The sequence below is a fragment of the Gavialis gangeticus genome, unplaced genomic scaffold, assembly GCF_001723915.1.
Source record: "Gavialis gangeticus isolate Ggan-Ray unplaced genomic scaffold, GavGan_comp1, whole genome shotgun sequence".
In the NCBI taxonomy this organism is placed as follows: domain Eukaryota; kingdom Metazoa; phylum Chordata; order Crocodylia; family Gavialidae; genus Gavialis; species Gavialis gangeticus.
In genome coordinates, this window is record NW_017729004.1 from 44597882 (window position 1) to 44615888 (window position 18007).

An 18007-nucleotide genomic window follows, 5' to 3' on the forward strand; every position below is an offset into this window, starting at 1 on the left:
TGACCCCAGTACTCTTTCCTGCCATGGCAGGGGGTCGGACTTGACAATCTGCTCAGGTCCCTTCCGACCCTACCAACTATGAAACTATGAAACATGTAGCATTGGGTACATGTGGTATAGGTCGGGTAGCTCTGGGTAATTTATTAATCATGGAATAGGCCTTTGGCATACTGGAAGGTAATGCAGGAATGGGGATTTGTCTCTGTATGGCTTCCTCCATTCCTAATGAGGTAAGCAACAAGAAAACAATAATATTGCTGGCCCTAGAACAGTCACATCACAGAAGTCTGCTTCTGGAAGAGGAAACTATATGGTTTAGCAAACTGGGCTGGAGTCTGTTCAAACTCCTGGGAAGGCAGGTTTGAATGTCTGCCTCAAGGCACAGATTGATGAGAGGGCTGTAACCTGAGCTGTGGGGAAACTGGACTTGACAGGCAAATATGGTTACTGTGAAACGCTGATAGGACAATGCACTGTCAGATTTCAAGTCTCTCCACAAAAAGCAGACCCGGGGTTCTTGGACTCTGCAGCATAACATGATAAAACCATGTCTAACTCTGTTTGAAAAAAAAATAAAGTTCAGTCAAAAAGAGTGTGGTCACTGACTTGTCACACTTTGGGGGGCCTCTCACCCCTGCCCCACCAGCCCTGCCGGTGCCATCATCCAGAGCCCCAGCCAAACTGCAGCTTCATGGGAACACGGGGAATACAGATCAAGGAATTCAAAGGGGGTTGGCACTCCACGATTTGGCCAGAGTCACTCATCTGCTTTTACAGGTTCTGCTGAGGAATCTTAAGGCAATGGCTGAGGGGGGATAGGAAATGGTCCTCTCCAGTCCTACAGGAGGCACAATAGACAACAATAACACAGAAAACATGACCATGCTTTACAGCCAAGCCACTGTCCCCCAGCCCTGCCAGGGTGGCTCTATCTCTGGGGTGTAACAGCTGCATAGAACAGTGTATGGGGAGGGCTGAGATACACCCTAGAGCTGGGTGCAATGGCCACATACAACAGTTTAGCACAGTCCTCACCATACACTGCTATATGGGGTCATTACAACCCAGAGCTTTGTGCATCGCAGGACCCAAGCCTCTCTGAGAGCATGTGGCTTTCCTCTCCCTGCAGTGGCCTGGGGCTTGTGGCATGAGCGTGTTGGGGGCTGGGGGCCAGTGTAGGTGGCACCCCTGCCCCCTGCAGCCCTGTCTGTGTCCCTCACTTCCAACCTGAGGCCCCCTGCCCCACCAGCCCTGCCAGTGCCTCTCATTCCTAGCTAACCTGCAGCCCCCAGCCCAGCTGGTATCCCTCACTCCTGACCCGCAGCTCCCTTCTCTCCCAAACCCTGCTGGTGCACCCTACTCCCTACCTGCAGCCCCTTGCTCCTCCAGCCCAGCTGGTGTCCCTCACTCCTGACCTGCAGCACCCTGCACCCCCAGCCCAGCTGGTGCTCCTTACCAGGCTGGATGCCCAGAAAAAGTGCCCAGAAAAAGCGAGGGGCAGAAGTGCTGCAGCACCAGGCTAGGGCAGGGGGTGAACCCCTTTGGGTGCCCGTAGCCATGTCGATCCCCTTTGGGAGGACTCACCTAGGCATTTCTTGTCCTAAAACTCCACCTGGCAGTAAAGTAGTACTGAAAGGGCAGGAAGGTATTATTGTTCTGACGTGCTTCCTAGCGCATTTTACTAGTTACAGCGTAATGAGCCATTACGTGGTAAATCATGTCGACGGTACTTATGTAGCCATCATAAACTAAGAAAGCAAAATTAAACCAGGAACAATTTTTAGTGGGTAAATGCTGATGAATGTGGACAAGCGCCCAATATGACTGTTTTATCTGTATGAGCTGATAGTAATAAAAGTGTGCTGAATCACTCGAAAAGTGACCCTAACTGATGCAGGATTAAATCTGGAATGGTTTGCTACACTTATATTGCTATAGAATCCAGTATTCTTTAATAGGGATATAATTGTTATAGTTGTTTGTGCCCACAGTAAAGTCAATGTACTTTGTAAAAACTGAGTGGACATACCACACACAGCCTTACACTTTTGTAAGTCACTCTAGGTACTGGGGTAAGTTTGCCCCACAAGAAGTGAGAACTAAACTTCTGCAAATTACGCTAGTTTACTAGTTGTGTGTCTGTTCCCTAGTTAATTTTACTGCAGGGTAGCCATTTGTGCCACGCAAACAAACTCCCCTGCCTTCTACTGGCCAGACTGTACTAGCACCTAAAGGTGCATATCACCCTGCAGTCAGCAAGTTTGGACCAGCTGCTCCTTACTGGATGTCTCTATACGTGGTATTAATGTGACTGAATAAACTCTGGTGCAGTTCATGCTGGACTTTATTGCTCCTGGGCACCAGGTTTACACATGAGCTGGGGACCATAGCACTTTGAGTCAGGTCAGAGCAGCCCTGGCTGGCAGGGAGCAGGGAGCTGGTCAGTCTGCCAGCCCGAGGTTGCTTCAACCTGGTTCAGTGTGTTGCAGAGGGGCTGGCTAGCCGGCAGGCAGCCCCTGCACTAAAACACCCTTGTGCCCCAGCCAGCCCTATCAGCATGTACACATGTGTCACAGTCCATTAAATAAAGCCACTGCAGGACAGTACTTGTGATAGTACTGTGTGGGGCCCCCAAGCTGAGGCACCCTGAGCCCCAAGAAGATGCTCCATGGCTGGCTGGGGATCAGACTGCACCAAGATGGGGGCTCTGCAAGCCTCAGTGCAGGGGCTCCACAGCAGAGCCCTTGCATGATACAGGAGCAGCCGGCCCAGGTTTGCCTGCTCCCCCATTTCAAGGCACACTGCATCCCAGCCAGCTGGGGAGTGGCTGGCTGGGGCGCTTGGTGCCTCAGCGTGCCTCATCCTGTGCCTCAGCCAGCCCCCACTGCAGCACATGGAGCAGAGGGACAATGTGTGCTGCGGCAAACCGTAATGACCAGGGGCATCCACTATACCACAAAGTAGTGGCACAAATTTGTGCCGCTACTATTTGTGCTGCAGCAAATGCATGCCCCTGCTCATGTGGACGCGGCCTAGAAGTCTAAGTTGTTTCTCAGAGAAAGTAACATGTAGGATGGTGTAAGAGTTTATGCATAACACCCGTTTTGGTTTCTTGCTGTCATTTTCCCCAGCTTAGACTCTCCTGTTCACAGGTAAATGAACATGAATAGGAAAAAGGAATGTGGATTAAATCAGTCTAACACATCACCTTTTAATCTGACCTTCTATGTCCTTTATAAATAATTCCTTTTCATTCTTACAGTTCTCACTTAAATGTATGACAGGAAAATTAAAAATACATTTAAAAATATTACTAAGTCTGCAAATTGGTCCCAGCAGTAAATTGATTTGGCTCAATTGAGTTACCCAAGGGAAGAATTTGCTTCCATCCACGTTCAACGTTAGAGATTTCTGCATCACTTTTGCTCATATTTAATTTTTAATCAGCACCTTATTCTACTCAATCTCTGTTTTATGCATTCTTGTATTCATAGAAACGTAATTCACCATAACTGTCACACCATGCATGTTTCTTGTTAGACAAATCTTAAATCCTGAGTGTAGTATATTTTATGCTACATAAATTAGTGAATAAATTAATTATTTGTAATTGTGTTATAGCTAGCCATTATTGTGGTTCATTAACTTTGCTGCACTTAAGGCTCATTATGTGAGCTCTGGTCTATTTAAAACAAATATGAAGGTCATTAGTCTTTACATAAATGGTAACTTTCAAAACTCAGTAATATTTGCTGCAATATGTCATGTTCTTAAATGATAGTTGTAAGGAATTTCTAAAGATAAATACATAATCTGATTCTAAAGGAACCATTCCTTGCACCTAAATATATTGAACATTTGTATAGTAAAGAGGGAAAGATCTCAAAACTAATTAAAAAACAGAAGATTAAAGCAGACAATATCTTCTCTATTACATTGGAAATATGGTTTTATGTAATATTTATGATCTATAAGTTTTTGACATAAAATCCTGTAAGATTAAATGGGCACAATTTCTTATTTTTTTAAGTTCAAACTTTGGGGCCTGAGTCTACTGAAATGTCAGTGGCTATGTCTACACGAACAGCGGATGACACAGTTACTAATCAGTCACTTAGTACTTGTGTAAGTACTGACATTACTGCACAGTACTGTCCCTGTAGGTTTTTTTTGATACTGCTACACAGTAGCAATGAGTACCACTTTTAGGAAGTACTAAATAACAGCAGCGCATGGTTATTTTTAGCCACTATGTCACCAAAGCAATGTGCTATAGTGAGGGAGCGTGTCACTATGGCGATGTAGCTGTGGCATCACGGTTTTCATCCACTGATGCTACATTGCTGTACTGCATTGCTATGGCAACGTAACATCTTGTGTAGACATGTCCCTTAATGTCAGACCCCCTAAATCAGTAGTATACCACTTAGTCATGAACCACCAACAACAAAGACGTGCATATTGCCAGGGATGGGGAGCAGAGGAAACAGAACAGTATTAGAGTTTAACGTCAGGTTTCAAATGATTAATAACAAAAAGGGAAAATGTTTCTGAAATACTACTAAACCACATTGATGCTATTCTTTTCCAATTAAAGTTGCCACCTTGGATTGTCAAATACTTTCAGTTTCATTTAACGCTTGGTTATTCAGGAACCAATTAAGAGCACTAAGCAGGTGTTGCCTGTAGCCATTTTTGTTGGAAATGCAACTGCTAACATTTTCTGTCCTCAATAAATCTGAAGAGACTGCTTCAGCAATTATTTTCTTTCTCCTCTAGGGAAAAATAAAAACCCCACAAAAATATCAAGAACATCATTCATTTTGAATTTACTCTGTTGTTCAAAAAATACATCAACTGTGATTAGAAGCTGATCTCATATTTTCAGGTTTAATTTTAGGAAAAAAAAAACTTTTCTCTTGAAAGTAAGTAAGTAGGTAATTGAAAGTAAGTAGGTAATTACAGATAAAGTACTGAACCTTTACCAGCCCAGAGGAAAATCAAATAAGGAAATGAAGGGGCCCAAAATGTTAAATGCACTAAAAATATTAACATCAAAACTTCACTGAAAAAAATCTGATTTGGTATTTTTATCTATGCACAGAAATAGTACATGGAAAACAATGATATAACAGTAAATACTGTGCTTCTGATTTATCTTGGTTGTTTTGTTTTTGCATGAAGGCTCCTTACAGACAAAAAAGAAAACAAAATGGCACTTTACTTTTAACTAGTGTGCCCCCATGCCGAGCCTAGTGCACGCCCGGAAAAGGCACTGAATTAGTTTGACCTGGCTCAGCCAACATCTGTATGGATTGGGTGCTTCAGTGGGGCTTTTAGGCACTTTTATTTAATAGCTGATTGTATCAGCTATTAGATAAAAGCACCAAAAAGCCCCACTGATGTGTGTGCTTTATACAGATGTGCGGAGCTGGTTTGACTTAATGTGCTACCTCTTCCAGTAAAGTGTCCCCCCACCTCCCCTCCCCTTCTCCCCTGGTCAACAGCCAAAAAAGACAGTGCTTTGCTCTGTAAGTTTACGTCAGCTATGAATTTACAGTGGCTAAGAAGAGGGTAGACCTTTTCTGCACATCAGCAGCTCTGTAGTAACTGCACACAACTTTGCTCTCATCTCAGAAGTGAAAGTTAAGCTGTGGTAACTTAGCCTTTAATGAGAGAAGGGCAATTTACTGGAGTTTAACTTCACTTACAACAGTTTGTGTGTGATAAAATCCTTCCCCTTTTTACCCTGTGTTAAATTGTTAGCATATTCATATCTTCTGAAATACCATATTTTCATGCATACTACACCCCTACCACAAATAAAACAGGCACCTTGTTTTAGGAAGGCAGAATGTAAAAATAAAAAAATTTAAAAAAATCCGAAGTCATGGCCAACTGTGTGACATACAGTGAGTGCTCAGGGGAACATAGTGTGTCCAGGAAGTATATCACAAGGGAGTTCCTGATGTCAGCTGCCTCATCAAGATTGTCTCCCATCTATATAAGTTCCTACAAATAAATCACTGTTTCTAAATCAGAAGGCACATCAAGAAATAATCAGCAGCTTATTTGCTGCTTCAGCCACAAGCTACAGTGCTTAGCCAATAGCTATGGCTATTAGAGGATTAACACAGGGCTTTGCCATTTTGGAAGATGTATTGTATGCACACTGTATCCAGGAGTGCTTTTCAAGTGAAGAAAACAGCTTCCCCCATTTAAAATACGCACCATAATTTTACAAGGCTGATTTTCGGGGCAAAGGTAATCATTGTACATGAGAAAATACAGTACTCTTCAAGAATTTGATTCAATTCTACAGTTGGCAATAGGAGTTTTTCCTTTGAAGAAAACAGTACCGTATGTGTTCCCTTATTGTCTCCTCCAGAGCTGCTGACTGTAACATAGTATGACAACCTCTGGTGTGTGCTCTTTTAACTTTGGTATTACTGAATTGATCATGTGACCTTTACCTTTTTCCATTGTTTACTTCTTAACTTTATTGCTTCTGGCTGTTAGAACAATTCAGATTAAAACTATTTTCTTGGAAGAACTATTCCTATGTCATTAACTGTAATATATTTATTGTAAAGTATATCTACAATAGTGTATAATTTTAAACAAACTCTTTCCTTTCTATAAAAAATGCTACTGTGGTCAACAGTAATGTTTCCTGACCTAGTAATAACATTATTAAAAATTACAGGATTGGATCTATTATTGTAGAACTTGGGGTTTCCAGTCAAAATATGAGCAATTATTTTTTAAGGAAAATGACAGAAGAGGCATTCTGTGCTCTAACATGTCATTATCTGACTAGCTACATGTCTGCTAATCCAAAGACATTTCTTTTACTTGTCCTATCCTCTTTTCATTTTGACAGCAATCTAGCTCTGAAAATTTGCCACTCACTTCTCTCTTGAACCATAAAAGATAAAATGCCTCTACTAAAAAAGTTGATAATAGGTGTTTCTTTCTCACACTGTAAAGGAATCACTCTCCAGCCACTTTTCCTGATGACATGCAAACTCCAAGCATGTAGTTGTTATGTTCGGTTCCACTAACACATACACTTATTGCTCCTCAGTTCAGTGGCCCATATCTCATTTGGTTACATTTAACCTCCTACAATGTATGGAAGGGAAGTGAGATCTTATCTTGGGTGCATAATTTGCAAAAAAGTCAAGAAACTCAATAAGCCATGGGTTCGGCTGCAGCAATTTTCAGTCTACAAGCTTGTCTAGAATCAATCTCTCTCAAGCTACAATGGCTTATCTTTGAGTTCCTGACTGACAATCAAAATACTATGTCAGGTATAATATTCAGAACTCCCACTCACACCTTAAACTATACAATATAATATAGATGCAACTGCAAGGGTTTTCATGGTATTACTCTAGAAATCCCAAAAAGAAAAATAGTGGAAAATTATCCATGTTATTTGAAGTTGAAAAATCTTCCTATAGGATGGTAGAGAAGTCCCTGCAATTCTGTTACAAAAATCTACTGCATGGTTAAAATGTTATACATATGCTATAACGTCAATGAGATAAGAGTACATGGAATTCCTTTTTGTGAGCATAGGGGAAGCTCTCTTTTCTCTCCCTATTTGTGTATCAGTTAATGATTGATTCTGGGGTCTTGAATTCAAATTTTTCTTTAGGCTGACAAATAAAAATTGGACTTGTGTATTCACGTTGCACTTTGGTGGACACAACCACTACTAAAGTCAATGTGAATTAACAGCTTCTTCTCAAGAAATGCCAGGTTTGGGAAAGCAGAATGGTCTGTAGGTCAGTATTAGCTGTTCAGACAAATTAGCAAAGTTTCTCACATACAACACACAACTTTCCCCCAAAAACCAGCCACCCCAAATCAGTGTGTGTGTTTTAAACGAGGAAGCTGTTTTCTTCATTGGAAAAGGTGTGCTCGTGTGCTAGGGACAGAGACATTAAAAAAGCCTAAGCCTGAATTGATTCAATCTTTGCAGGTTAGTCTAACCTTGCTAGGATGAACTGACTTGAAACAGGACAGGCACACATCCTCTCTGGACTGAGGAAATTCAGGCACATGCCTGCAGTGGCTCAGGCTAGAACCCAGGGGGTGCTGGAGCAGGGAGCTGAGCTGAGTGGGGTGTGGCCAGGCCCCAGCGGGACTCTCTCATTAGGGAGATAGCTCCATGGTCCCAGGCTTTTCCCTGCTGGCTGCTCCAGGGGCAGGATTGCTGCCAGCCCCCAGCTCCAGTCTCGCACTCTGAGGCAAGGCGGTGGGGGTGGAAGGGGAGGTGCAGTGCATGCATCTGTTGATGATACAGAACTTTTCAATCTCCTTCTCTGCTTCATCATATTGTCTGCAGAAAAGTGACAGGCAAGCAAGCCAGCTGGAGCTGATAGTGATAACAGTCTTTATCACCTGATTCGCACAATGGCCTCTCTCCATTACTTCAAACTTCTTAAACTTCTTTACCTGCTGACTTGTTGATTAACTCCAAACAGCCCTAAGCAGTCACTGCCCTGTCTGCCTGTCCCAGTGAAACTGGATAAAAACATGTGCACAGACACCTCTTGGCATCAGATAGCATACCACATGCCTAGGGTCCATAGGGCTGATTTCCATGCTTTGGGAGATGGGGGTGGTGATTTCCTGCTTAAGCAGGGTTGGCAGTAGGGCAGGGGGAAGCCAGGCAGACCCTACTGTGTCTACAGTCTCTGCTGGAGCCTTACACAGCATTAGCTAGCATACCACACACTGGCTATGGTCCATGCCATGGCAGAGAGGAGGAAGGAATCCCTGCTTAAGCAGTGAGTGGTGAGGGGGTGGGGGGCATGGGGAAGCCAGCAGACTCTGCTGTGCCTGCAAGTCTGCCAGACCTCTGGCCAGGAAGCAGAGGGGAGGGGCCACCCTTGCTGCAGAGAAGAGAGCATGCTGGGATGCTGGGGGACTCTGATTTAATTTAAACCAGCAAGGGGTCTAGGACAGACATTGCATAAACTGGTTTTGAGCCAAATCAGTTAAGTCTGATACTACTTTCAACCAGGTTTATGTCAAACTGGTTTCAGCCATTTTCAAACTGGTTTATGTGCACTGAACATCTGTTCTGTTACAGGTTTAAACCAGGTTCTGATCACTTAAACCAGTTTATGTGTAATGTATGTCCCTAGCCCTGGAGACACTGTGCATTGCAGGCAGCTACCAAAATGGCTGCCACTTGTGTTTGCTCAGCAAACCGAACAGGTGGAGTCTTGTGTTATCCTTCTTACAACCCTAAGTAGTGGCTGCATACTGTTGCTTGTCCTCAAAACAACAAGTGAGTTGTTGGTAGTATCTTAGTGAAGCCTGAGGTGTGGAAACACTGTATTTACAGGAACTTATGTAAAGAACTATTTACAGTAAAGAATTAACAGTCTTGCTACTGCACTTTGCAAGGGTCTGAAGCCTAATCATGTGTTACAAAGTCCTCCTGGGAAAATAGATTGTCTATCCCAGAAGGTAGTCTGCCACACCAGGAAGGTCCTGATGCCATACTTTCTAGAAACCCTATGTTCCCAAGAGGACTTGCTCTTTGGGCCCTGCTACATGTTCTAATCAATGCTGGATAGAAACAAGCGATACAGTTGTTACTCATTTTTAAACACTAACTGTGTAGCTGATTGTCTCTTTTTATATCTGCAGAGTTCTTTTTATGGTTCAATAATTACTTTGTGTGTATGACTGATTTTACTTTTTGCATGTGTGGCCAGTTTAACTTCATTGTGGGATTAAAAAGTTAATTGCATAATATATGCAAAGGGTAGTAGAGGTCTGTGGCACACAGACGGTCATAACTCTGGACAAATCTGCTTTTCCTATATTCTGCCTTCCAAAAACAAGGTGCATTTTATTTGGAGGTGTGCTTTATGCAAGAAAATAGAGTATGTGAGGGAACTGCCTGTCTGTCTGTCCTTCCTGTGTTGGTTTAAACAGTGTTATTTTCTTAAATAAGCACCAACATTTAAAAAAAATGTTTTTTCTAATCAGTAATTTTAGTCCATCTAATATTGCTGATGAGGGAGTGCTGTTTTTTTACATTGATTGGTCAAGCATATGGCAACATTACTCAGTTTTTTTCCTAACATGAAATATCAGATTGAAATTCTACTAATCTCTTGTAAATTAGATAAATCAGTTATTGTCACACTAAACTTGGGTAACATGGTTTACTCCGTAATTCTAATTAGATTCTTCTAATTAGATTTCCCTGACATCACTGTGCTACCCAACATAGCTTATTTAGAAATATCACTTATTTCAAGTCATGGATCTTTATATGATAACATTTGTGGCATTGTTTCTCAGATCAATCGGGGAATTGTTTTTATATAAGTTATCTGCATGTGACATTTGTTTTATCATCTTCCTGGGCTTTTCCTCACACAGATATACTTTTATTCTTTCCAAATGTGACTCTTAAGAGATATATTCTCATCTGAATGAGGAGAATGATGCATACACATCCTTACATTTTGTGTGAAGAGAATTACATTCTTTCCCTTCAGAAATTGATTTTTTTCCTTTACACTGTCTTTCAAACAAATCAGATCTTTTTGGCAGTTTCCATTAGCAGATAAACAAACTACCTTTGCCGGACCTAGTTGAGTCCTAATTAAATATAGTTAAAAACACAAACAAACCCAGGAGTGGGCCAATCTCCTCTTGTATAAATGGATAGAGTTCCACTAACTTCAATGGAGATGTGTCCATTTATGCCAGAAGAGATTTATCTCAGTGGGCATGTCTACATGTGATGCTACATCTCCTTAGTGACACGGTATGGCAACATAGCGTCGAAAGGCACAAACCATGACACTGATGCTATGTCGCCATAGTGACAAGCTACCTCACTATAGTGCAAGGTGCTATGGTGAGGTAGCTGCTAAAAATAATCATGCATTGCTGGGATGGTGCAGTAATGGGTATTACTGAGCTGTCATTTAGTACTTCCTAAAGCAAGTACTAAATGATGGTGTAGTAACAACTCCCCCATAGGGGGCACGTGTAGGTGTGCCCAGTATGTTACATAGACATGAAAGAAAACTACCTGATTTTGTTGCTCGGATCCTGATCCATAAGTTAGTGCAGTTACATTGCCTGAACTCAGAATGCTGGTATACTATTAATTTTAATTTACTTTTACATGCCAGTTTATTAAGTGTTCTTAAAGATGAATCAGTGTTTAATTCAGACCTCAATTCATACTTCTATTACTAAGAATAAAGATTTTATCACTGATTGACATATTTTGGTCCACGCTGTTACTTTAGCAATCCAAGGGACATCCTTCATGGTATTTCAAATTCTGTATCTTTTGAATTGCCTGTTAGAAACTGACCAGGTTCTTCAAAGTAGGCTGGCATGGCCAGTTGATTCCAGGAATAGTCAGAGTTTTCTTTTTTGTTCAGTAAATGTATAGTCGTACAAAAAAAAAAGTAAATATAAATATTTAATTCCATACAGGGGGGCACTGATGAGCAAAAGGAAACATATCACAGCGGAATGCAGACACTAACTATCCTGTAGCACCAAACACTTTCATGAGGGATAATGTTCATATCTTGTTTCACTCTATGCTGGCAGACACTGCATTACAAGATTTCAGCAAGTGAATATGTATGTTGCAAAGTTTTCAGAGTCTCTGTCTTATCTGAAGTGTCTTAAATTTGATGTAGTTTTTCAGAATTCATTAATATCATGAACCTAAAATCCTTAGGGGGGTTCATGGGATGCCCTGCATGGTTCTGGTTTTTTTTGAGTCTGTTTTACTGATATGGCATGTGTAGTTTCTTTGTATAGGTAGTGCCAAACAATAATTAGCATTATCATTATAATGCCTCCATGAACTGTGGTATTTGACACACATATAATTTGATAAATCTTTATATTTGAGCCAAGACTGTTTAGTGGGGCAGTGATTACCTTAAGCGTTCCTCATCTACTCACACTTGGAAGAGGTAATTGTGGAGAATTAACATTTGACGTGGATTTGTTTACTTATCACCCTTACAGACTTGCTTTGAACACAGCCCTTCTAGACAATAGACAATAACAAATTCACATTTTAGAAGAAGGCTGTATGACTATAACCTGGCTATTCAGGCTATGGGCAAGGAAGAAAGGGTGGGGAACATTTTTCAGAGTGGGGAAATTACGTGAACACTGGTTTTGTAATCTTCATGTTGAAAAGGATATATATATATATTCTCCTGGTCTTAATTAGGTCAGGAAAGACTTCTAGTCTGGTAAACATACACTTTTGGAGGGGGGGCAGGAAGTTATATATGTATAGTGTGGGCTTCCCAAAAATCCAATGAATGAGATGTAAATGGACAGATAAAAAACTATACTCAAGCATTACCAAGAGAGCAGATTGAGGTCTTTAGTTTTTTTCCCCCTGGACATAGGGAAACATTGGACTCACTGGAGTCCCTCAGCTAGTGAGCTGAGTACAAATCACATTCTTGGCTTTAAGATGCAGAGTAAGAACAGGTTTTTGTTCTGATATTTTCTTTTGTTTGACTGTTCGTGTATCTCTGTTTCAACATATGGTTACTGACTTCTTATGTTTTCTCTTATCTTTTTGTTATAATTTTTTTATTGTCAAATGTGATATCAGAGGTATTTGACCATATACGCAAGACTTTTCTCTGGAAGATATGGGTCCATATTTCCTGAGTATGCATGCCTGGACAAAGGTGTGATTCTTTTAGCTGGCAAAATCCCCTCTGCTAGGGGCTGGCAAGACCTGGGAAAGATGGGTAAGGCTGAGGCACCACAGGCCAAGGAATTAGCCCCTGGCACATCCCCTGGTTAAGCAGCAGAGAGCAGAGAGGGGTTTGGGGCAGAAAAGCACCCCTGGATGTTGTGAGAACACCCCAGAAGTGTCACAAAGGTACCCCTGGCCGCATTCAGCCCCAGCACATCACACACACATTTTTTTATTTGTGCAAAAGGAAAACAAGCAGATTAAAAATGAATGGAAGATCATAAATAAAATGTCTTTGCACAGCAATTTTCCCACTACTGTGACTATGTATTATTTCAAATGAGGAAAATAAAAGGTAGCAAGAGATCTTGCAAACATGTCCCATTATATTTGTGAAATTATGGTAAACTCCTCTGTGTCTGATGAGAAAATAAAAGAAATCTGTTGAAAACCTAAGATGAGATAGGAGAAAATGGCTAAATTTAAAGCAGCACCTTGTGGGTTAGGTAATTTGCCAATCTCCAAATCATTCCAGCCAGCACTGATCAAGATTCTAGGAACAGTCTATAATTTTAGTTTAGAAGGTGCTATTCTGGGCTAGAGACAGAAATTACACCTAAACAGGTATAAATGATCAGAAACCAGTTCAAATCTATAACACAACAGAAGTTCAGTGGGTATAAACTGCTTTCAAAATGGCTAAAAAAGGTTTAAGATAAACCTGGATGAGTGTAGCACCAGACTTAACTGATTCAGGTTAAATCAGTTTATTTAACTTCTGTCCCAGTCTCCCTCTACATTCAAGTTAACTCACAGTCCCCCAGCTTCCCAGGATGCTTTATACCTCCCCTGCAAACCTCCCCTCACAAGGTGGGCAGGACAGCCTTGGCCCAAGCTGTCTGCTCCAACCAAGCAGGAAGGCATGCTCTAACACCCCTCAGCTTCTGGCATTGGCCACTGCAAGCATGTGGCTGCATTTCTAGAATTAAAAGTGAATGTCTGGTCACTTGTTTATTGGTTCAATCTACGTAGCTTAAACTAACCTGAGAAGACTGAATTGATTCAGCCTTGGGCTTTTTGATTCTTTGTACTTAGCCTTGTAGACTGACTAATGACATTAGGCAAGTGACAGAATTAGTGATGTATCAGAACATCTTTGACTCACCTCAATAAAGAAGAGACTAGCTGCTGATGTCGGATGATGGTACATATAGGCAGTCACCAGGATGGCTGCTGCTACAATGAGGACCAGTATTAGAATTCCAACAATTAAACCAGCATGAAGAGTTCCACCTTTCTTTTCTGCAGCGCTATCATCTGTAGAGGCTGCAAGAATACCATACTTATTAGCATAATGACTTTTCATCCCATTCATTATATTTCACAATCATCTACAATAAATTCAGCTGATAACTGAACATTTGCTTTCTCTGTACTACGTTTTCCTAATATTTTCAACAGCCCAAGTTTCTAAAAGAGATTACATCTTTCTTTTCCACACAACCACACACTTACATAATATTAATGAAAGAGATTTCCAAATGTTTTATTATTTCTATTTCAATTAAAAAAAATAATATCCTGCTTTCTGAAAGTAATTTGGACATTCTAAAGTTCCTAATTATCTATGTAATGAATCTGACTTTGATTTTCCCATAATACAATCACTGTTGCCCTACAGACATCAAGTATTAATTGAATACCCTTTGAAAGCTGTATTTTGTCATCTTTTTTTAATGCAAGCCATGTTGAGGGATGTCACAAACCTTGGTGAGGGCTAGCTAATTAACACATTCTGAAAGCCTGATCATTTGCTTACGCTTAGAGAATGGTATCCAAAAACCCTATGCAACAGAATCACATTGCAAAATTATAACAGATGGACATTAGATGGCCCTGAAATACCTTTAGCACATACCATATCAGAGTACTGCTTAAGACCATAATTTTTCCAATCTTTATGCTGATAGGATTTTTTTTTGGTATTATCTGCCATGGAACATCTAGGTACACCCATATATGTGTAACCTAACACTGCCACCCACAAGTAAATCAGTCAATCAAAATCTGAATAACTGTATTGCTATTTGGATGAAAAAGCCTCATTAAATTATTTATCGTCAGTGGAACTGGCTGTACATATGTATGATTCCTTTTTTAGGTACCCCACAAAATTCTGGCAATTTCAAACACAGAAATCAAAGATAGGTTAGTTCAGTTTATTAGTGCACAAAAAGAGGACTATTGCTCTACCAGATACAACACTGTACATGGAAGAGAAATAACAAGAAGGGGGAGACAAGAGAATAATTTTGAAGTCCTGACTGTAGCATATACTACTGGAACCCTATTAATTTGCATACAAAAGCTTATATTAGTGCAGGTTTTTTAATCACCTCTGTGTCTTCTTCTAGATAAAACCTGTGCATGATCTTAACTTTCTGAACTTATCCATAGTTTCACAGTTTCATAGTTGGTAGGGTTGGAAGGGACCTGAGCAGATCAAGTGCGACCCCCTGCCGTGGCAGGAAAGAGTACTGGGGTCAAATGACCCTAGCAAAATGATTGTCTAGCCTTGTCTTAAAGCCCCACAGGGTAGGAGCCAGCACCACTTCGCTTGGAAGTTGGTTCCAGATCCTAGCCACCCTGACAGTGAAGTAGCACCTCATGATGTCTAGTCTGAATTTACCCTCTGCCAGCTTGTGACCATTATTTCTAATCACTCCTGGTAGAGCTTGGGGGAACAGGGACTCCCCCAATGCCTGCTGGTCTCCTCTGACTAGTTTGTGGATGGCCACTAGATCCCCTCTCAGCCTTCTCTTGTGGAGGCTGAACAGGTTCAGGTCCCTTAGCCTCTCTTAGTAGGGCCTGCCCTGCTGCCCCCTGATCATGCAAGTGGCTCTCCTTTGGACCCTCTCCATGTTGTCCACATGCCTCTTGAAGTGCGGCACCCAGAACTGTGAACCTAACAGTGCCTCTCCATTACACTTCTTGTAGCAGCCGGCACTTCCATTCTGCAGGGTCAAAGAGTAGATTAGCAACTGCAGTCTACCACCTTAAGTCTCTCTTCCACTTCCATAGCAATAAGTTCAAGAGAGCACAAGAACACACGAAGCCACACCCCACTGTGACCTTCTTATACCACACAGGCTTGAAGTTGGTCTTGGAAGTAAAATGAGAGAGCAAAAGAGCAGAAAAATACAAGAACAAAAGATCTGATAGTCAAAGAGAGGCAGAGAGTTCTGAGAGAATGAAATAAGTAGATGGAAAAACGTGCTGGGTTATAGTGGCCTGGAGGATTACTACATGTAGGAGGGTTACTACAATTGGGGGGTTCTAGAACAGAGGTGGGCAAATATTTGGGGTGGAGGGCCACTTAAGAAGTTTTGGTGAGATGTTGGAGGGTTAGGAGAAGGGGCAAACTGGCCCAATGCGGGGGTGCTGACCTGCCCTGGCACAGTTGTGGGGAGTGGGGGAATTTACCCTATCTGGCCTTGGCCCTATCCAGCCCTGCACCCACCACTGGGGGCACTGGATGGAGGGTATGGGTGGGGTCTCCATGAAAACCAGCCTGGGACCCCTGTGGGTAGGGTGTGCTCAACAAGGGAAATGGAATGGGGCTGTGGGCAGGTGGGGAGTAGCATTCAGTCGCAGGATGGGCAGGCATGGCCGGGATCATGAGGCAGTGAAAAGTGCCGTGCTGGGGCACACGGCAGAGCCATGATCTGCTCCTCACATGTCCCTGCAATGGGCACCAAATCAGTGGGCAGGGATGTGTGGGGAGTGGATCACAGCTCTGCCCCAGGCCACATCCCCTCACCGTCACTACCCCATGATCCCAGTGCTGGTCCCAGCCTGGCAGTGGGTACAGGGTGGACGGGCTGGGGTGCCTGGGCAGCAGGGTTGGGTCCAGTGGTGATGACAACACAGGTGGCAGCAGCTGGAAGAAGACACCGCTGCAGGGGCTGCCAGGAAGCTGAGTCCAGATACTGTGATTCCCCTGCTCCACCGCACATGCCATGGCCTGGGCTGCCCTCCATGCCTGGACTCGGTGGGGCCAAGGGACCCACCACAGGCCAGATAGAATCCCTTCGCAGGCTGGATCTGACCTGTGGGCTGTATTTTGTCCAACCCTGGTTTAGAAGCAAAAGAGACGTGGTGTTGCTTTAGCCATTTCAGCAGCTAATCGCTCTAGCAAATTTCTCAAACTGATCAGGACATAGGAGTTAAGCACATCTTTGCCTATACCTCCCGAGTGCCTTGATCCAGTAGGTATATTCAGAGTATACCTAACAGACTGCAATGGGATGTAACAGACTTTTCACAAAATACACAGGCAGTCACAGCTTCCTTTTATCACTTGTTGGTGACAAGGTCAGCTTGTTATATACAGATAATATGGTTAAAACATTTGTCAGGAAATGGAAGGGCAAGGGCCAATTCCCTCATCACACGGAAGGGATTCAAACCCATGTCTTCTACCAGAAAGCCCTAACTACCTAGCTGCAGACAATTTTGGATGGGGGCACTCTCAATCCCTCTTACTGAAGCTCGGCTATCGCACAGCCAAGCCTGCAGGATTTATTGAGAAAAGGGGGAGAGCGTGCATGACTCTGGAGACTGTTGACTACTGCCCTCATCTGAAAGTGGGGAGACCTGGGTTTTAGTTGCTGCTCCTGAGATAGCTTTCTATGGTTTTACACAGATTGTTCATTGGATAAAATACAGAAACATTCCTCCTATTAGGGAACTAGAAACTGTCTTCTCTTCCCAAACCTTATACCCCAATCAATAGGCAATTTTGTAATGGGGCCCCTGACCCATTACTGAAAAGAGGGAGGGAGCCCAGCCCCTGGGTACAGACTTAACAGTAAAAAGAGACCTAAATAAGATGGCCACCTGGCACAAGTGTAAGCAGTGACTGGCAGGACTAGGATGGAATTAGGGGGTCACGTGACTGACAGAGAGGCTCAAAAGCCCAAGGCTTAGCCCAGGAGAGGCAGTCTGGATACAGGAGCTGCCAAAGAAGGAGTCCCAGGGGGAAGCCAGTCTGGACTACCTGGAGGAAAGAACTGCCCACAGAAGGGTGGAAAAGACCCTGTGCTGTGAGTGACACAAGATAAGTACTTTAAACCTTTTGCATTTGTGGTACCCTGAGGCACAGGCGACTGATAGGGAGGGCACAGTGGGGCATGTGCCCCCCTTGAGACAGTCCCCCAAAGGTGGGGCAGTTTTTTTGCTGCAGTTTTTTTTCCTGTGCAGGCTGGT

At 42.6% G+C, this 18007-nt stretch overlaps 1 protein-coding gene across 1 annotated transcript in view; it reads right to left on the reverse strand.

The window, feature by feature from the left end:
- PLXDC2 (plexin domain containing 2) overlaps positions 1-18007 on the reverse strand; it is a 467547-nt gene that overhangs the window by 11032 nt on the left and 438508 nt on the right. The window contains exon 13 of the mRNA XM_019508320.1: positions 13905-14065. Within this exon, the coding sequence (XP_019363865.1) occupies positions 13905-14065 (161 nt within the window). The remainder of the gene's footprint in view (positions 1-13904; positions 14066-18007) is intronic.